This window comes from Erinaceus europaeus, chromosome X (assembly GCF_950295315.1).
Source record: "Erinaceus europaeus chromosome X, mEriEur2.1, whole genome shotgun sequence".
Lineage (NCBI taxonomy): Eukaryota > Metazoa > Chordata > Mammalia > Eulipotyphla > Erinaceidae > Erinaceus > Erinaceus europaeus.
In genome coordinates this window covers 56,439,677-56,460,944 of record NC_080185.1, presented here as the reverse complement: position 1 = coordinate 56,460,944, position 21,268 = coordinate 56,439,677, and the positions used below count along the sequence as shown (strand labels likewise).

At 47.4% G+C, this 21,268-nt stretch overlaps 1 protein-coding gene across 2 annotated transcripts in view; it reads left to right on the top strand.

Annotated features, from left to right (window-relative positions):
• Positions 1–20,454, top strand: part of FRMPD3 (FERM and PDZ domain containing 3) — a 112,508-nt gene extending 92,054 nt beyond the window's left edge. For both annotated transcript variants that reach the window (XM_007530622.3, XM_060182511.1), the window contains 2 exons: positions 9,414–10,235; positions 15,398–20,454. In XM_007530622.3, the coding sequence (XP_007530684.1) occupies positions 9,414–10,235; positions 15,398–18,441 (3,866 nt within the window). In that variant the 3' untranslated portion in view covers positions 18,442–20,454. The remainder of the gene's footprint in view (positions 1–9,413; positions 10,236–15,397) is intronic.
• The last annotated feature ends 814 nt before the right edge of the window (positions 20,455–21,268 follow it).

Below are 21,268 nucleotides of genomic sequence, written 5' to 3'. Positions count from 1 at the left end.
CTGGGAGGCATGCTGTCCCAGCCGTCAGCCAACTGCATCTGGCTTCCCTGGCTTTTCTAACTTTCTGTGTGGAGGAGATCTGGGCTCCTGCAGGCACATTTTCACTGATGCATGACCCTGGGCTGCTCCTTAAGATCTGAAAATCAAAGGTCCAATCATCACTTGGACTTGACTGTCTGGTTAAAAGAGGTCTCCATCCTGCATGGGGAAGGCAACTACTGCTAAATTTTGGTCCCTCTCTGCAGAAGAGTTGCCACCTGCTTATCAGACACACGCCTCCGGGAGCCACCTCTGAAGGCAGCTTGTTGCCAAACTAACTATGCTGATTATGCAGCTGTCTTATAAAGTCTTAACACCTGCTGCACAGCCTGGCCTGTGGACAATGTATGGGGGTTAGGCACCTCCTGAACTTGGAGTTGATGCACCTTGATTGGTGGTCTACCCACTTCCCCCACCCCACTCCCACCCCCTGCCGCCACACACACACTCAAGGCTACTGCTTCCTTGAATCTCCAAGGGTCATATATATAATTTAACCCAGCTAAGTTAAGGTTCCAAGTGGAGCCTATTCAATGTAGTTACCCACTCTAGATTTAAAGGGGCAACGTGTTGGATGAGAAGCAGCAAGGGATAGAGCAAGGGAGATAGCATGATTGTTTATGTAAAGATTCTTAATCCCCTATACCACCATAAGCCAGAGATGAGCAGTAAGTGTTCTGGTCCAGAGAGAGGGAAAGGGACAGGGAGGGAGAGGAAGAGGGAGAGGAAGGAAGAGGAGGAGGAGGGGAAAGAGAGACATAGAAGAAAGGAAATAGAAGAAGAAAAAAGAAAAGAAAACAGTAAGGGCTAAAGTCAGAGGTACTTGGGCTCTACTTCTTCCTCTGCCATATATTAGATATATGATTATGAACAAATGCCATTAACTAAGTCTGTTTCCTCGCCTGTAAACTAAGGATAACAAGCACTTCCTGAGAAAGGCAATAGGATTATGTGATATTTATTTATTTTTTTATTTTTAAAGATTTTATTTATTTATGAGAAAGATAGGAGGAGAGAGAAAGAAACAGACATCACTCTGGCACATGTGCTGTCGGGGATCAAACTCAGGACTTCATGCTTGAGAGTCCAAAGCTTTACCACTGTGGCACCTCCCGGACCATGATAATGTGATATTTAAACTAGACAAGGGCACACTGCCCTGACTGATGCCACAGAAAGCCAAACACCAGGATTTACAAAAAGGAGAAACTTTATTGCCAATTAGGTGTACATTGGAGGTTGGATAAATGCTTAAACCGAGTTTTTTTTCTTTGTTTCAGAGAATATTTATGAAAGTTGAAAAGACAGGGTAGAGCCATCTATCTTGTCTATTTCTTAGAAAACAGGAGGTGAGTTTGGGGATAAAAAGGAGCAGGTTTTGGGAGTCAGGCGGTGGCACAGCGGGTTAAGCGCATGTGGCACAAAGCACAAGGACCTGAGGAAGGATCCTGGTTCGAGCCCCTGGCTCCCCACCTGCAGGGGAGTTGCTTCACAAGCGGTGAAGTAGGTCTGCAGGTGTCTGTCTTTCTCTCCCCCTCTCTGTCTTCCCCTCCTCTCTCCATTTATCTCTGTCCTATCCAACAACAACATCAATAACCACAACAATGTTAAACAACAAAGGCAACAAAAGGAAAAATAAATAAATTTTTAAAAAGAAAATTGTATTTTTAAAAAAGGAGCAGGTTTTAAGGCCATTAGGTTATCTGGTCTTCTAGATAATGAAGTTTCCTTCCTAGTAATAGGCCTTAAATTCTGTTGTTTGACTTGAAGGCAAAAGACAAACAGGGACAAGGAGAAGAGTGAGCTGTCTGCCTTCAAGTCTTCTGGTCTCCTGGATAATGATGGGTTTTCCCTCTACAAGGCTGTTTCTGTAAACAGTTCAAAAGATAGTGTTTTTGTGTGTGGCAGCCAAGCATGATTCCACTGCCCCAAGGCATATATATATAGTTTTCATATAGAAAAAGACAGAGATGAAACACCAGAGCATTCCTTCCCTGATGGAGCTTCCTCTGGGTGCCACCAGTGCTTCCATATGGTTCTGGGTTTGAACAGTGGACTCATGCATAGAAATGTTTACCAGGTGAGCTATTTACTAGATCAGATAGCTATCTTTTGCCTAACACAATTGACCAGTGTTAATGCCATCCAGAGACTAAATTAAACATAAACTGAGTGGGTAAAATAGAGCTCTTTTAGTTTTCATTAAAATTTCAAACAAAGGATCACCCAATTAGACACATATGTGCAAAAGCCTGGGTTCAAACTCTCAGTTCCCACCTACAGAGGGAAGCCTCACTAGTTGTGGAGCAGGCAAAAGATGTTTCTCTTTCTCCCCCTCTCTTGCCCTCTCTATCTTTCTTTGTCTGTCATAAAAAATATTGCCACTGAGAGTGATGGACTTACCATGAAGGCACCAAGCCCCAGCAATAACCCCGATGCAATATATATATAGTTAAATTTTCAGATAGCTATGCTATAGTGTAAAGAAATAATATTTAGAGAGACAATATTTATAAAATAAGCAATTTTAATTGATATTTCCTTTTGAAGTTAGAAGAGCCTCAGGGCTAACCATTCTCTGTCCCTCTTAGATTGTTGAGACATCTGATAGGATTTGTCAGCATGCCTTTATGATTTGCTTATTTATTTGCTTGAGTATTAATGATTTACAGTAAATACAGTTTTTAATATATGTATAAAATTTCTCAATTTTCTGCAAAAGACTCTCAACCCTAGCCTAGGTCCTCCACCACTGTGCACCAGGACCTGATTGCTCCCACACACATACAGCCCCCCAGCCCCACTGAACCCTTTACTTTGGTTCAATACACCAAACTCAATTCAGTCCAAGTTCTACTCTATTTCCCCTTTCTGTTCTTATTTCTTAACTTCTTCACATGAGTAAGACCATTCCAAATTCATCCTTTTCTTTCTAACATGATTCCTTCAAGCTTCGTACAAGAAGAGATAAAAAAGATGAATCCATCATTCTTAATAGCTGAGTAGTATTCCATTGTGTTTATATACCACAGTTTTCTTAGCCACTCATCTATTGTTGGACACCTAGGTTGCTTCAGAGTTTGGGCTATTACAGATTGCACTGCTATGAACATAGATATATGTAGATCTCTTTGGGTGACTGTATTTGCCTTTATCCATTTTTACAGTATTCTTCCTTATCAGTTGTGTCCTGTTGGAATCCCATAACTGGCTTACTTATTTTCCAGTGGGCTGGAGGTTTAAGAAGTCTTAATGTAGAAACTGGGTTCCTCCTCACCAGAAGTTTGGGTCCAGTTTGCCTTAACCCTAACTGTAACAAAGTATTGTAGTTCCAATCAAAGTTCCCTCAACTCAAGGGGATTATTTAAAAATATATATATTTATTTATTTATTCCCTTTTGTTGCCCTTGTTTCTTTTTATTATTGTTGTAGTTACTATTGTTGTAGTCGTTGTTGGATAGGACAGAGAGAAATGGAGAGAGCAGGGGTAGACAGAGAGGGGGAGAGAAAGATAGACACCTGTAGACCTGTTTCACCGCCTGTGAAGCGACTCCCCTGCAGGTGGGGAGTCAGAGGCTTGAACTGGGATCCTTAAGCTGGTCCTTGCTCTTTGCACCAAACGTGCTTAACCTGCTGCATTACTGCCTGACTCCCTCAGGGGGGTTTATTTTTTAAATTTTTTATTATCCTATTCATTTATTGGATAGAGACAGCCAGAAATTGAGAGGGTAGGGGGAGAGAGAGAAGGAGAGAGACAGAGAGATACCTGGAACACTGCTTCACCGCTTGTGAAGCTTTCCCCTGCAGGCAAGAACTGGGGGCTTGAAAGTGGATCCTTGTGCTTAGTAACGGTGTGCCACCACCCAGCCCCCAAGGGGGTTATTTGTATTGCAGAGGGAAAAATTTGTTTGTTTGTGCCTTATAGGCATATAACTGTTCTAGAGAATACAACCCAAATAAATATCAGAAAGGGTATTTTTAGTATACCTGCCATAGAAGAAGTCTTCCATTATTGATCATAAGTAGTAAAATGCACATTCTGAAAATTAACAGGATCCCCAAAGCTTTAAGTACACTAGACATTTTGCAACAAAACTAAGTTGGGGCTGTGAGGAGGGGACAGTAGATACTTCACTGGGTAGAGCCCATATTACCATGTTCAAGAACCCAGGTTGAGACCCCAGCTCCACAGGGAACACCATGCATGGCCCCAGGAGAAGTTCCATGAATGGTGAAGCAATACTGTGATGTCACTCCTTTCTCCACTTTGCCACCTCCTGGCACCTCTCACTCCTTTCTCTATCTCCCTATCTCCATCTGAAATCAAAAGAAAAAAAAATTCTTAGAAGCAGTAGAGTTGTGTATACATGAGTTTCCCAGCCCAACAAAGCCAAACAAAAAACAGTCTGAGGGCAGGAATGTAGTTTAGTGATAAGACACAGATTGAACACATTAGAAGGCCCAAAAATTTTTTTTAATTTTTTAAAAATATTTTTTATATTTATTTTTATTTATTTATTCCCTTTTGTTGCCCTTGTTGTTTTATTGTTGTAGTTATTATTGTTGTCATTGTTGTTGGATAGGACAGAGAGAAATGGAGAGGGGAGGGGGAAGACAGAGAGAGGGAGAGAAAGACACCTGCAAGACCTGTTTCACAGCTTGTGAAGCGACACCCCTGCAGGTGGGGAGCCGGGGCTTGAACCAGGATCCTTATGTGGGTCCTTGTGCTTAGCTCCACCTGAGCTTAACCCGCTGCGCTACAGCCCGACTCCCAGAAGGCCCAAAGTTTAATACCCAGCACCTCCCAAAGCACACGCGCGCGCACACACACACACACGATATGAGGCGACTGGGAGGTGGCACACCTGGTTAAGCACACATGTGCAAGGATCCGCATTTAAGCCCCCAGTCCCCACCGTCAGCAAGGATGCTTTATTAGCAGGGAAGCAGGTCTGCAGATGTCTTTTTCTTCCTCTCTCTCTCTTCCTCCCCTCTCAATTTCTCTCTGTCCTATCAAATGCAAACGAAAAGAAAGAAAGAAAAAAGGAGGGGGCTGCCAAAAGTAGTGAATTTGTAGTGCTGGCATTGAGCCCCAGCAACTGAAGGAAGAGAGAGAGAGAAGAAAATATGAGAATTTTGTATTATAAAAGGATGTTCCAATTTTGGATGGTTTCCCTTTTTGTCTCCTCTGTTACCATACAACTCAAGCTGTAATTTGTCACACAAATATGCAAAAGATAGCTTAATAAATAGGTGTACATAGGACCAGAACAGAAACTTGCAGTGTGGAAATTTAAGCCAGTTTTCCTCATCTAGTGAAATTAGTAAGACAGACATACCAAAGAGTGTGAAACAAATGAACCATTAGCCAGTGTCTATTTCTGCAGTTGCCCCTCTCCCCCCCCCCTTTTTTTTGTCTCATTCTTGGGTCCCTAACCCAAAGCCTGGGAATTTATAGACCTCTATAGCAAAAGCCAGAATTTCCTTCAGTTTGTAACCTGGTCCTCAATTGTCAAGGTGAATCAAACAAGGAACAAAATAAGGATTCAGAGCTCAACAGATCAGGATTCCTCTAAGGTAAGATCAGCCAGGAATCTGAGTTTGAGTCCAGGATCCCTTCAAGAAGAGATTAAGGTGGTAGGGGGGAGGGGAGACAGCATAAGGGTACTGCAAAAACACTTTCATTAAAATAAATAAATATTTAATTAAAAATACATATTATCCATTTAAGGAGAGGTTACTCAGGAAGGTAAGTTCAAATGTCTTTTTCTTTAAGCAGTTTCCCTTCGTAAGAGATCAATGAGGGTCCACAGTCAGGCAGGGAAGGAGCATCCAGGTCTCAAGACAAAATGTACAAGCAGCTACACAGATCTACCAGGGAAGGGATCTACATGGATATCTTTCCCCTCACCATGAGGGCCATGAGCCTCAGGCAATAGAGCAAAAGGACTACAATCTTACGGTCTCCATTTTGAAGGCTGACAATGTCCTGCTGCCCTGTGCTACATTAAATCAAGCACTGTCTGCCATTCCAGGTTTTGAAGAAAGAGGAAAAACTTTCTTGCTGTTCTAACGTACAGTGGAGACACAGGAGCTACTCATATCCACCCATCCATTTCTTTGACTTAAGAGCATTTATAGACGTAGAAAAGAGAGATTGAGAACTTGTTTTGTCTTTTTCTTGAAGAACAGGAGGTAGGTTGTGAGATAAGCAGGACAGGACCTTGAGACCCTCAAGTTTCTGATCATCTAGATCATGGTGGGTTTTCCTTACTAGTAATAAGGTTATCTTCTGGGAGTCAGGCTGTAGCGCAGCGGGTTAAGCGCAGGTGGCACAAAGCACAAGGACCGGCATAAGGATCCCAGTTCAAACCCCGGCTCCCCACCTGCAGGGGAGTCGCTTCACAAGCGGTGAAGCAGGTCTGCAGGTGTCTATCTTTCTCTCCTCCTCTCTGTCTTCCCCTCCTCTCTCCATTTCTCTCTATACTATCCAACAACGATGACAACAATAATAACTACAACAATAAAACAACAAGGGCAACAAAAGGGAATAAATAAAATTAAATAAATAAATTAAAAGAAGGAGGAGAAGATAGAGGAGGTTTCAGAAAAAACTCCCTGAGGTTCGCAGTACAGAGCACATGTTTGTTCTTTTTTAAAATTTTTTATTATCTTTATTTATTGATTGGCTAGAGACAGTCAGAAATCAAGAGGGAAGGGAGGAATAGAGAGAGTGAGAGACAGAGAGACACCTGCAACACTGCTTCACCACTTGTGAAGCTTTTCTTCTGCAGGTGGGGACTGGGGACTCGAACCCAGGTCCTTGCACATTGTAACAAACTAGCACAACCAGGTGTGTCACCACCCGGCCCCATGTTTGCTCTTTTTACAAATCAGGGTTCAGTCACTACACACTAATGTGCTTCCAAAAGATAATAATAAATAGCTGTGGAGCTTTTTATTTTTATCCTTTTAAGTAGTTTTTGTTTTTCATATTATGGCTCTCTATTGGTCAGTGCCAGCACCACAGCTGTGTAATGCCTGTAAGTGTTATTAACACTTAGGGGGCTGGGTTTGTATGTTCATGGACCCAGGTTCAACAAACCCCCCTTCCTGGTCCCCACCTGCAGGAAGGAAGCTTCATGAGTAGTAAAGCAGGGCTGTAGGTTATCTCTTTTTCTCTCTTTCTCACTACCTCTCCTTCCCCTCTCAATTTCTCTCTGCCCTGTCAAATAGAAAAGATAGAAGAAAAGGGGGGGAAACAGGCACCAGGTGTGGTGAATTCATAATGCACACACTGAGCTTCTGTAATAACCCTGGTAGCGATAGGAAAAAAAAATTAAAAAGGAAAAAAGCAACATGGATACATTGACACTGACAAACTAGAATGTGAAAGGCATTTTGAAGTTTTGTTTCCTAGTACCTTGACCATCATATTAGTACAGATGAGGTATGTGGCCCTGAGGAAATCACAGAACCAACTGCATCCATTTCTTCCTTTGTAAACTAGAGATAATAATAACCACTTACCACCGGGGATTTTCCTGAGGACTAAATGGAGTCCTGTGGGAAGATCTTCCCCTAGAGAGTTAATGCTCTTGTGCTAGCTGTCTATCCACTAATAGCAAAGTGAGATGGCATTGTTGAAAGTGTGTTCTTACAGGCGACATGAGAACTCAAAGCAAACTGAGAGACACAATGACTTTGGTATGGAGAAATCACACACACATATACATATACATATACATATACATATACATATACATATACATATACATATACATATACATATACATATACATAATCACTAGAAGTTCTGACTAGACCATTATGCTACATGGATGTTTTAGTAGGCAAACAGACCTTGCATGAATAGAACTAACAGAACTCAAGGAATTCTAAAAATGCTTCCCTCCCCCACCATATGCATATTCAAGAATATCTCCTACACTTGATACATTCAGATGCTAAGGATTCTAATAGAGCTTCCCTCTTTTAAGGCTACTCCACGAACAGTCTTTTTTAAAATGTGAACTCCTGAGAATTATACATATCCTGCTTTTTTTTTCAAATATTCAACAGGGGGTCAGGGCAAAGGTGGGGTAATTTTTAAATATGTGTTTATTGGGGAGGACTGGGGGGTGGTGCACCTGATTAAGCAAGTATTTAAGTTCAAGCCCCCACTCCTCACCTGCAGGGGGGAAGATTAACAAGCAGTGAAGCAAATACTGCAGGTATCTCTCCCTCTCTCTCCGTGTGTGTGTGTGTGTGTGTGTGTGTGTGTGTGTGTGTCTTTATTGCCCCCTCTGTCCTTCCCTCCCTCTCAGTTTCTTTCTGTCCTATAAAAAAAAGGGGAGAAGGGGGGGCAGGCAGTAGCACAGAGCGTTAAGTGCACATGGCACAAAACACAAGGACCAGCATAAGAATCCCGGTTCAAGCCCCCAACTCCCCACCTGTAGGGGTGTCGCTTCATAAGTGGTGCAGCAGGTCTGCAGGTGTCTCTCTTTCTCTCCCCCTCTGTCTTCCCCTCCTCTCAGTTTCTCTCTGTCCTATCCAACAACAGCAATATCAACAATAACAATAGTAACAACAAGGGCAACAAAATGGGGGAAATGGTCTCCAGGAGCAGTGGATTCGTAGTGAGGCACTAAGCCCCAGAAATAACCCTGGAGGCAAAAAAAGAAAAAAGAAAGAAATAGAGAGGGAGGGAGGGAGGGAGGGAGGGAGGGAGGAAGGAAGGAAGGAAGGAAGGAAGGAAGAAAGAAAGAAAGGAAGAAAGGAAGGAAGAGAAAAGAAAGGGAAAGAAAAAAATGGCCACCAGGGGGCAGTGAATTCATCCTGCAATCACCCACGGAGCCCCAGCGATAACCCTGATGACAATAAATAAAAAGGATTTATTTATTTTTCTTTAGAAACATGAGAACTAGGGTATCACTCTGGCACATGCTATGCTGGGGGTTGAACTCAAGACCTCATGTTTTGCAATCCAACATTCTAGCCTCTTTTTTTACTTTACAGAGAAAGCACACCTAACTTGTGAACTTGATTAATTTTCTTCCACTGGAAGAGATCCAACAAAACACAAAAGCAACGAAATACTTGGGGGGGGGGGTGGCAGTCAGACCTCCTCTGAAAAGGGTGGAGGTCAAGAAAGTGCCAAAGACAGTTCTAAGAAGGACTGAAAACAAATCCCACCTCTTTAAATATGCTGACAACTGACTCTCAGACTAGACATGGCTATGAGAGCTTAGCTATACTCAGACACCAAGATACTCCACCCCACCTCACCCCCATGCCCTTTCTCCCTTTCAGAGGTGATGAGCCCACCCTCCTCAATGGCAGCACTCACATGTTGATTCTCTTTCTCAATTTAGATTACATGCACAGCTCCCACCACCCTGTCGCTGGGGGCCACCTGGGGAAAAAGGAGAGTTGTTATGTGGGCAGCGTGGGCACCAGCCCCAGGAAGTCGAGCAGCTGCACGCCCCCGCCTGCCGACTCTGAGCTTGTCAGCTTTTGCTACCTCCACATGCGGGAGCAGAGGAAGGAGCAGGAAAGCCGGACAGATGTCAATGAGAACTTAATCTTCTTTGAAGAGACCAGGCCCCGGACCAAGTCTGACCCCACGTCCAAAAGTTCTGGCCAGGGTTACGATGTGGTCCCGGATGACTTTGATGCAGCCAGCCTTGATCATGAACCTTGTGCCAGCAGGGCCCGGTCCTTCACCCTGGACAATTCCCTTGGGGCTGAAGCCCTGAATTTCTACTGTGACTCATGCAAGGCCAAACTCCAGGAGCAAGTGGGTCCTCGGAAAGGTGGGAGGCCTGCCTCCTCTCGTGACAACATGGTGGACTTGATGTCCCTGCCACCCCCTGGGAGGGAGGAAGAGGAGGAAGAGGAAGACCAGAGCACATCTTTGCTGCCTGCTATTGCAGCTCCACCTCCTGGCTTCCGAGACAACAGTTCTGATGAAGATGATCCCAAGCGCCGAGCCGTCCAGAGCCAGGAACAAGGACGCCACCTGCGTGGGCTCCTGTACGATGAAATTCCAGTGACATTGATTGATAGTGTGCAGACCCGGACAGTTCGAGATCATGCCCAGGAACTGGATGACGCCCTGGTATCCACTCTGCAGGCTCTAGAAGCCCTGGCAGCCTCAGAGGATGGACCACACCCCCCACCCCCACAGACTGCAGGTAATAAACCCCCTCCTTCTCCTCCCTCCTGCCTCTTCTTCCTGGCCAGACAGGGACAGCAGAGGACATTGCCTCTTCCCAAGCTGAGGTCAAAGTCACAGTGGCAGCAAGGCAGTGGCTAGCCTGCAGCAGGTGAGATAAGGTCAGAGAGACAACAGTGTTATGGCAGGGAGTGACTGCTCCACTCCAGGTGAAGCTCCAGCTCTTGGCATTCCATCTCTTAGAAATGTCTTGCAGTTGGGCCCCCAAAGACTGAGGTCTTTGACAGCTAGGATGCAGATTCAGAGAAAAAATTGCGAGCAGCCTAGAAGACAGGCAAGGAATACCCAGCATGCACATAATTGAAGAAGAGCAAAACAATCTTAATTAACCACATAGTGACCCAAAAGCAGGGGAGTTGAGAGAGCCCTCAGTGCTCAGGGCTGGGGTCTTTTTTAAAAAAAACCTTTTAAAATTTTTTTTTATTTATTTAAAAAAGGATACATTAACAAAACCATAGGATAAGAGGGGCACAACTCCACACAATTCCTATCACCAGATCTCTGTATCCCATCCTCTCCCCTGATAGCTTTCCTATTCTTTAAATCTCTGGGAATATGGACCCAAGGTCATTATGGGATACAGAAGGTGAAAGGTCTGGCTTCTGTAATTGCTTCCCCACTGAACATGGGCATTGACTAGGTGGTCCATACTAGGGCTTGGGTCTACTTGAGAGCAGGAGCTTTGAGTCAGACACATATAAGTCCTGGCTCCTCCACTCACCTTCAGTGTGACCTGACATTCAGCAAGGCCCTTGTTCTCTCTGAGCTTCACTTAAAAAAAAAAAAAAGAGGGAGTCTGGTGGTAGCGCAGCGGGTTAAGCGCACGTAGCACTAAGCGCAAGGACTGGTGTAAGGATCCCGGTTCCAGCCCCGACTCCCCACCTGCAGGGGAGTCGCTTCACAGGAGATGAAACAAGTCTGCAGGTGTCTATATTTCTCTCCCCCTCTCTGTCTTCCCCTCCTCTCTCCATTACTCTCTGTCCTATCTAATAATGTGGACAACAACAATAGCTACAACAACAATAAAAAAACAAGGGCAACAAAAGGGAAAATAAATAAATAAATATAAAAAAAATTTTAAATAGAAGGGGAGTTGGGCATTAGCACAGCGGGTTAAGTGTAGGTGGCATAAAGCACTAGGCCCAGCATAAGGATCCCCACCTACAAGGGAGTCGCTTCACAGGCGGTGAAACAGGTCTGTGGTGAAACAGGTCTGCAGTGTCTGTCTTTCTCTCCTCCTCTCTGTCTTCCCCTCCTCTCTCCATTTCTCTCTGTCCTATCCAACAACAACACCATCAATAACAACAGCAATAATAACTACAACAACAATAAAAACAAGGGCAACAGAAAGGAAATAAATAAATATTTAAAAATAGAAGTTTTATTGGCTAGGGTGACAGCATAAAAGTTATGCAAATAGACTTTGGTACCTGAGGCTCTGAAGTCCCAGGTTCAATCCCCAAAACCACCAAAAGCCAGAGCTGAGTAATGTTCTGACTAATTAAAAAAAATGATTTTAAAATATTTGTTTGTTTATTTATTTATGAAAGAGATGGGGGGACAGAGCATCACTCTGGCACATGGAATGTCAGGGACTGAACTCAGGATCTCATGCTTGAGAATCCAACACTTTAGCTGATGTGTCACCTCCAAGGTGATTAAGCCTCACTTTTAAAAAAAATATTTATTTATTTATTTATTCCCTTTTGTTGCCCTTGTTGTTTTATTGTTGTAGTTACTGTTGTTGTTGATATCGTTGTTGTTGGATAGGACAGAAAGAAATGGATAGAGGAGGGGAAGACAGAGAGAGGGAGAGAAAGATAGACACTTGCAGACCTGCTTCACTGCCTGTGAAGCAACTCTCCTGCAGGTGGGGAGCTGGGGGCTCAAACCGGGAAGCCTCACTTTTATCATCTTTAGCACAAACACACACACACACACACACACACACACACACGAGACAGAGAGAGAGAGAGAGAATGATTGAAGGAAACCAAAGCATCAGTCTGGCACATGAGATGCTGGAGATTGAACCTGGTACATAATATTTTTATTTATTTATTTTTTATTAGTAATATAATGGCTTATGATATTACAAGATTATAAGGTATATAGTTCCATATTGCACCCACCACCAAAGTTCTGTGACCCTCATCACAAAAAAAAAAGCAAAAATCACACCATAGTTCACACAAAGTCTTAGAGTCAGTTTAGGACCTAATGCTTTTTTAAATTTTTAAAAAATATTTATATGTATTTATTTTCCCTTTTGTTGCCCTTGGTTTTTTTTTATTGTTGTTGTAGTTATTAGTATTATTGATGCCATCATTGTTGGGTAAGACAGAGAGAAATGGAGAGAAAAGGGGAAGACAGAGAGAGGGAAAAAAAGATAGACACCTGCAGACCTGCTTCACCACTTGTGAAGCGACTCCCTGCAAGTCGGGACCTGGGGGCTTGAACCGGGATCCTTAAGCTGGTCCTTGTTGCGCCACGTGCTCTTAACCCGCTGCACTACCACCCGACTCCCAGGACCTAATACTTTTATGTCCAATACCTGCTAGGATGCTGTTTTATCATCTTTTAAAAAAAAATTTTATTATCTTTATTTACTTTTTCTATTTTTTAATTTTTTATTATCTTTATTTATTTATTGGATAGAGACAGAAATTGAGTGGAAGGGAGAGATAGAGAGGGAAAGAGACGGAAAGACACCTGCCACCCTGCTTTACCACTCGCAAAGATTCCCCCCCCCCCCCGCAGGTGGCAACCAGGGGCTTGAACCTGGGTCCTTGCGCATTGCAACACGTGTGCTCAACCAGGTGCGCCACCACCTGGCCCCACTCTTTTATCATCTTAAGTGGATTAGATAACAATAGTCACATCACACAGGGTTGATATGGGGATTGAATAAAATCAAAGCACTTAAGAAATGCCCAACAGGGAGTCAGGCGGTAGCGCAGCAGTTTAAGCGCACGTGGCGCAAAGCGCAAGGACCAATGTAAGGATCCCAGTTCGAGCCCTCGGCTCCCCACTTGCAAGGGAGTTGCTTCACAAGAGGTGAAGCAGGTCTGCAGGTGTCTATCTTTCTCTCCCACTCACTGTCTTCCCCTCCCCTCTCCATTTCTCTCTGTCCTATCCAACAAGAAGACAGACAACAATAATAATTACAACAATAAAACAACAAGGGCAACAAAAAGGGAATAAATATTTTAAAAAAATAAATGCCCAAGATACAACAACATACAATAAGAACTCAGTGAGCTGGAGCTATTATTTTATATTATTATTTAGCATGTGAGCCATACAACATGCATGCTATTCTCTGCATAGGCACACCTATAGCCATCTTGTAGACAGACACATGTGTCAAGCATGAATACATAATCACACATACATACCTCCACCCACATTCACCCACAATAGAAGTCAGTGAGTGGCCCAAGAAGTAGTGCAGTGACTAGGGCATTGGACCTAAAAGCATGAGATACTGACTTTGATTCCACCACGTTGCAGGTGCCAGGGTAACACTCTAATATCCTCTCTCTCTCTCTCTCTCTCTCTCTCTCTCTCTCTCTCTCTCTTTCTCTCTCTCCCTCCCTTCCTCTCTTCTATCTCTCTGTCTTCTCCCTCTCTCCCTCTCTCTCTCCCTACCTCCCTTCCTCCCCATTCCTTCTTCCCTCCTTACCTCCCTCTCTCCCATGTTTATAAATAAACCTTCATTAAAAAAAAAGTAAATGAGAGGAAGTGAAAAGGAATAGGGGAGAATAAGAAGTATGAAAAAGTATAAGGGACCAGGCAGTGGCATACTCAGTAGAGCACACAAATTACCACGCATGAGGATCCAGGTTCAACCCCTCAGTCCCCACCTATAGGGAGGACATTTCATGTATCTCTCTCACCCCCTCCCTCCCTTCTTTCTCAATTCTTCTCTGTATCAAAAAAGAAAAGGGGGCCAGGGGGTGGTGCACCCAGTTAAACACACATATTTCCATGTGCAAGGACCCAGATTCAAACCCCTGCTCCTCACCTGACCTCTATTTGGAATCAGAGGGTACCTGGCTGACCTGGGGGAGTGTAACACCCCCCTGCCTTTTCTGTTACATGAAGGCAACCTTAGGATCTCTCTTCTCAGAGTCCAGGGCTCTAAGCTCACACAGTTCCAAGACATAGGCCCCATGCAACAGATAGACAAGACAAGCTCAACTTAATGGGCTCAGCTGCAGGGACTAGGAGCAGGCCTGGCCAGAATGGGACTTCTCTTTGCCAGTCCACTTTGGAACAATGAACAAAATTTTCCTAGCTATTGAATCTAAAAATAGTGACGATTAGCAGGTTGTTTTGCATATGATTTGCATAGTAAGTTGCCATCAAACTGCCCAGATCTTCTTGTCATTTATTTTGTTCCTGCTTTGATTCCAGCCCTTCATAGCCTCTCTCCCAGATTGCCTCTCTTTGTCCCTTCCCTTGCTCATGCCTATAGTTTTGTCCCCACACCTTCACTAGACCTGACTGACTTTGCCCTCACTTGAAATACTGCTGGGCAGTTATCATGTGTGAGGACCTTGGTTCAAATCCCCTGTCCCCACCTGTAGCTGTGAAGCAGTGCAGCATGTGTCTCTCCTCCTCTGTCTCTCACTCTTTCTCTATCTCTGTCTTTTACATTCTGTCAAAAAAAAGAAAAAAGGGAAAATGATCACTAAGAAATGGTGGTGGGGTTACACAGATAACAAGCTCCAGTGACAACTCTGGTGGCAAAATAATAATAATAATAATAGTAAATTATATATATAAACAAATAATAAAATGGACAAAATAAATACTGCTGGCAGACTTTGGCCATCATAAACCTTATGTGTATTCACTCTTGATTTTTTTTTTTTTAAGATTCATGTTACTTATCACACACTGTAAAGAATTTCACATAAGGCAGAGGAAAGGAGGCAGCAACAAGCCAGAGCACTACTGATACATGGGGTGCTGGGGATTAAACCAGGAATCTCAGGTTTGAGAGTCTGATGCTCTACCAGTTGAGCTGTGTCCCCAGCCCATAGATTCTATATATGATTGGAAAATCACTTGATCTGAGTAAATGCAATATACCCTTCTTTCTGTCCCAACCAGGCTTGATTGTGCTGGCCACAATCACCCCGGAATCATCACTGGACTCGGGCCATGAGACCAACTCTTCTGAGCTCACAGACATGTCAGAGATGATGTCTGCCATGAAGCAGCATCAGAACACCACCTACTTCTTGGCCCAGCACCTCAACAAGGACAGCCTCCTGGCCTGCAAGGACTTACCATTCCGGATCCAGAGCTGCGCAGCCCAGGCTGTTCTCACAGCCCCTTACTCTCTTGGGCGCCCGGATCCCAATGCGTCCCTGCCACCAGCTGTGACAGGCCAGAGTCCAGGGCCCCCTGGCGCTCGGAGGAAGCTTCCTCAGCCGGAGGCCCAGGCCCAGCGGGAGAGAACCTATGCTCTTGCCGTGCACCCGGCCCTGTCTCCACAGCTTAGTGAGCCGAAGAATCTGAGCCTGCTGTCCCCGGTTCCTGAGGACAAAGGGCCTGGTCACACTAGACCTGGCCTGGAGATGTCACTGAGGGCAGCCTCACCATCCCTTGTTGAAGAGCAGGTCTCAGAGCTGAGGGAGAACCTGCCCAAGGAGGTCAGGCTGAGCCCCAAGCTTATCCTGGAACCCAAAGGCAGTGTAACCCCAGCCATCATCTCGGCTGCCCTCCAGCAGGTGGTTCACACTAAAAGTCTCCCAGCCCCTAACAGTGCCATGGGAAATCCTCCCAGCAGTGGGGAGAGGAAGCTGGAGGCCATCACAGGGAGGCCGGAGGTCAGCATGGGGAGGCCAGAGGTTGGCATAGGGAGGCCAGAAGCAAGTGGGATGAACAGCAGTGCCAATAAGAATCTTAAGTTCAAAATGAGCCCTGGTGCTCCAGAGCGCACTCGGAATCCTCAGCAGCAGCTGAGCCCAGAATTCTCTTCTGGCTCCAGGGCTGACAGCCGAGTGAATAGCCTCCAATTTTCACAAGAGGACAGGATGCCCGCTCAGAGCTTCCCTTCCAAGAGCCATGTCTCACGAGCAAGTCGAGAGTCTCTGGGCAAGCCAACTGCTGGAGAGGGAACCAGCAAGGGTGGACTGGAGGGTATTAAGCCTGCCCTGCACAAGCAGGGCACCCCCTCCAGCCAGGGGGAGAAGGGACAGCTGGAGGGCACACCCCAAAGCAGCAAGGTCGATGAGGCCAGCCTGGTCCCCAGAGCCAGCTACCCCAAAGCTCTGCAGAGCCCCAGCTGTCAGCCTCGAGGCCCCAGCCCCAGCAACCAGTCCCGAGGCCCCAGCCCTAGCTGCCAAGCTCGAGGCCAGAGCCCACTAAGGCCTCAGGTCACCAGCCGCCAGGTGAGCACCATGCCCTCCAGGAAGCTTGAAACAACCCTGGATGGAGCCCCAGCGACCTCCAAAGGCTCCACAAAGCCCAAGTCCTCCCGAGGGCCCTTCCGGCTTCGCAATCTGTTCTCTGCCACCTTCCCAACCCGTCAGAAGAAGGAAACTGATGAGAGGCAGGCACAGCTACAGAAGGTCAAGCAGTACGAGCTAGAGTTCCTGGAGGAACTGCTGAAGCCCCCAAGCCAAGGAGAGCTGCCGAGCACAGAGTACCTGCAGCCCCCAGCACCTGGCCGTTGCAGCTGCCAGCTCCGAAGCAGTCCGGTGCAGCAGGGGCCAGGCATGTCCCGAGAGCAGAGGCGCAGCTGTGATTGCAAGCGCATCTGCCGCGGGGGCTGGCCACAGGCCCCCCAGACACCTGTGCCTGGTCCGTGGGGGAAGGAGAGGGACAGGGCCCCCCCAACCCAGAGGCAGCCCAAGGCTGGCCCAAGCTTGAGTCTCATCAGTAGCCCTAGCAACGTCCAGCGCATCCGCTCCACCAGCCTGGAATCCCGAGAGTGCAGATCAGACCCCGAGAGTGGGGTGTCATGCCTCACCACGTGTGCCTCCGGGGGCGAGTGCCTGGGCACCACTGACTACCGGAAACTGATGCGTCGCTTCAGCATTAGTGAGCTCGATCAGGGCAGCAAGGCCTTGCTGACCTCGGATATCTACCCGCGTCCACCGCTGGGCATGCTGCCCCGGGAGGCCAAGGAGGTAGAGGCAAGCCTCCCCTTAGCCTTGGGTCCCAAGAACAAGTCTCTGGAGTCACCGGCCCTGGGAGACCCCTCATATGTCCAGGTGGCCCCTGAGACCAAAGGTCCCCGAACGATGGCTGTGTTCACACTGCCTGAAGAAGTGTACCGGAAGCCCACCGACCTGGACGAGGAAAGCGAGAGCGGCAAGTGCTGCTCCATCCGCTACTGCTTCTACTACCGCAAGTGTGACATAACCGATGACGCTAGTGATGGCAAGGATGAGCTCTCCTACTCCATCCCCATGAAGATTCTGCCCGGCATGAAGCTGGACGAGCAGGTGATGCCTGTGATGAGTAGGACCCTGCAGGTACTGGACGCTGCGGCCACCTGCAGCAGCAGCAACCCTGAGGCCGCACGCACCCAGGAGATTGACCTCCGGGCCTCCACCTTTGAGGGCAGTCTGGCCAAGATCAATGCCCTGCGGGCCCATGCCTACGGCCTGCCTGACGGCTTCCTGGCAGCCCGCCTGGACACCAATGAGCTGCTGACCGTCTTGCGGCAGTGTGTGGCCAGCCCAGAGGCCCGAGCCCCTAAGCCCTATGTCTCGCAGATCTCTGAGTATAAGCTCGAGCTGGCTCTGAAGTTCAAGGAGCTCCGAGCCTCCTGCCGCCGCGTGGCCAACGTGGACAAGAGTCCAACCCACATGCTGGCGGCCATCACGGGCAGCTTCCAGGTGCTGAGTAGCCTCATCGAGACCTTCGTGCGGCTGGTGTTCATTGTGCGCTCTGAGGCCCAACGCCAAGAGCTGCTGGCCAAGGTGGAAGAGGTGGTGAGGAACTATACCTTCCTGCTGCGTGCAGCCGAGGAGTCGACTGCCCGCAACCTTAACCAGCAACAGCAGCAGCAGCAGCAGCAGGAGGAGGAGGTTGCGGCTGCAGCAGCTATGGGGGTGACCACTGGGCACACACCAGGCTCCCCAACCTCGGCGACTGTTATGAGCACATTCACCCGCTCCTTAAAAACCCTCATTAAGTAGGGCGTCTGCCCAGGTCTGCCCCCCTTCCCCCTCAACACGACCCCAGGTTTCAGCTTTATGGTCTTTGCATCTCGTGGTGAGTGTGTATTGCTGTTGGGCCAGTCAGGGTCCAAGAGCCTCCAGCATCCAGGGAGTTTCCAGTTTCCCTGGATACAGGCTGCTCTGGGGTGGGAGGGATTAGTGGGGCATGAGGGAACTCCAGGCCTCTGCCACTCAGCAGAGCCTTCCTCCTCCTTTCCTTCTCCTCCTCTCTGGGTGTCACTGTGAGAGCTAGACCCTGTGTCACTACACACGCCCACTGAAGAGTTGGGTTTTCTCTCTTCTCCAGTGCTTCGAGGTGACATCGGGCTACACTTCCTGCTCCACTTGGGGGACTGGGGCCTGAAACAGGCAGGCCTATGTGTTTTCACCTCCTCCTGGCATCTCTTCCCTCCAGGAAGCAGCTACCTAGCGGAGGTGAGAGGGCACTGAGCCCAGACACACCCCACACACCCACCCTGGGCTCACACTCACCTGGCAGTAGCCACCCCCCCAAAAGGGCTTGTGCCCAGGTGGTAAGTCTGTAGCAAAACAGCCACACTGGAGGGGTGCTGTCTGTGGCCAGCCCAACAGGCTGGCAGCCTTGGGAGCCCCTGCCCCCCACCCCCACCTCCACCCCGGGGGTCCAGTAGCTCCACACCAGCCATCCCCAAAGCTCCCTGCCTCTGCCGATAGGCAGGGGAGGCTCAGTCCACTAGTGAGCTCATCTGGGATCACTCCTCTTGTTTTGGGTAAGGTGAACACATCTGCCCCGGGGAGACTCAGAGCCCACCTGCACAGCACAGCCCGGCTCAGTGCTGGAGCTATGGCAGCAGGTATGGGGCTCTTCTCTCAACTTCTCTCTACCAGAAGGACTGTCCTTAGGAGTTTGACTTAGCTACAGATCAGGGGGTGTAGGGGTGGGGGGTGGGGGGAGGGGTGGGGGTGTTGACGACTATATCTTAAACTTCTGGAAGCTAGCGTGATATGTTAATCCTGAGTATATGCTTTTTGGCTGTGTATTGACCCTGTGGATTTGTCTCTTTAAGAAAAGAAGCTGGGCGCCTTATTAGGTGCAATTCTGCACCTCTCTCTCTCTCTCTCTTTCTCTCTCTCTCTCTCTCTCTCTCTCTCTCCCCCTCCGGAATCATCTGGAAGGGAATTCACACTGTTTAGCATATTCTCCTTGACACACATTTGCTGCCACCAATGTCGCCAATCACCCCCACCCCACTCCCCTTACGATGCCCCTTCCTCCACCCCCTTACCCACCTTGCCTGGGAGTGAAGACACGGAGTCCCTACCACTTGTTCCACAGTAGGGAATAAAGAAAGCCAACGTTTCTTCTGTACAGATTGCTTCTTGTCCGCCTCTCCACACCTCCCCTGAACCTTCCCATGCCACTCCCACACCCATGCCCTGTGCCTGCCTCTCTGTCAGCCTGGCGTGAGAGGCCCACATAAAACCGCCCACTCTCGTGTGAGTTTTATAAAAGATGTACACTGTGCTTACCCCCTTCCACCCTCAGTACCTTCTAAGAGTAATCAAGTCCCCTACCCCACCCTGAGTGGTGATTTCCCTGGCAAGGATTAGGGGAGCTGCTTCTACGGAACCCAGTGCCACCCCTTCCCTTGCCCCCCAACCCCCACCTCCCACAGGACCACGTTGTCTGATGGACCTGAGATGCAGCCAGTGGGGGACCTCCTCTCAACAGTCACTGCAAGCCTGAATGCTGATGTGATTTCGCTCTCCTCCCAACTTCTTGATCCTGCACCTTCACCACTCAGGGGACCCCCTTTCCCCCCCCACCCCGCCTATGTCATTCCACCACCATCCCTCTCCTCTCCCTCAGCCTCATGGAGAGGACCCATTTTCTAATGTCTGTATATAGTATATATACTACATAAAATATATAAATTATATATATATATATACACACACACACTAATGTATGTCTTGTTTTTCAAACAAGAATGATTAAATCTGTTCATCTTATTACCCCAATATACGTCTCTGCGGTGCCTTTTTTTGTGAGTATCTTTGTGTCCTAGAGCTAGGGGGCAAGGGTTGTGGCCACCCCCTGAGTAGGCCCCTTGAACTCGGAGTGAGAAAGCTGAGAACCCCATTTCTCTTCATCCTCCTAGCTGCTCCTGTGCCTCCCAGTTCCTCCTCACTGCTCCCATAAGCCACCTTGGTAATCACCAGCCTTGTGTGCCCTCTCTCCTCCTTTCTCTTAAGTGGGGCCTCTGACTCACCTGGCTAGCAGGGTTTGGACTACAGCATTGAAGGGGGAAGGGAGGAGAATGGGAGCAGAATTGAAAGACATTCCTTGTCCAGTGGACTAGGTGGTCTGGGAGTCAAAAGGAAGATTTGGGGGTTGGGCAGTAGTGCAGCGGGTTAAGCGCACTTGGTGCAAAGCACAAGAACTGGCGTAAGGATCCCAGTTAGAGCTATGGCTCCCCACATGCAGGGGAGTCACTTCACAAGCGGTGAAGCAGGTCTGCAGGTGTCTGTATTTCTCTCCCCTCTCTGTCTCCCCCTCCTCTCTCCATTTCTCTCTGTCCTATCCAACAACAATTACATCAATGACAACAACAATAAAAACAACAAGGGCAACAAAAGGGAAAATAAATTTTAATTAAGAAGATGAAGATTTTAGGGCAACTCTCAAGTTGGGGGTGGGGGATCAGAACCTCTCCCTTCTAGACACTCCCAGTCACCTCAGAATGCAATCTGACTGTCTCAGAGTTTAGGCAAGTAACTCCCTTGCAAAATCCCCTGACAATTTATTTTTTACCTTTCTCTCTCT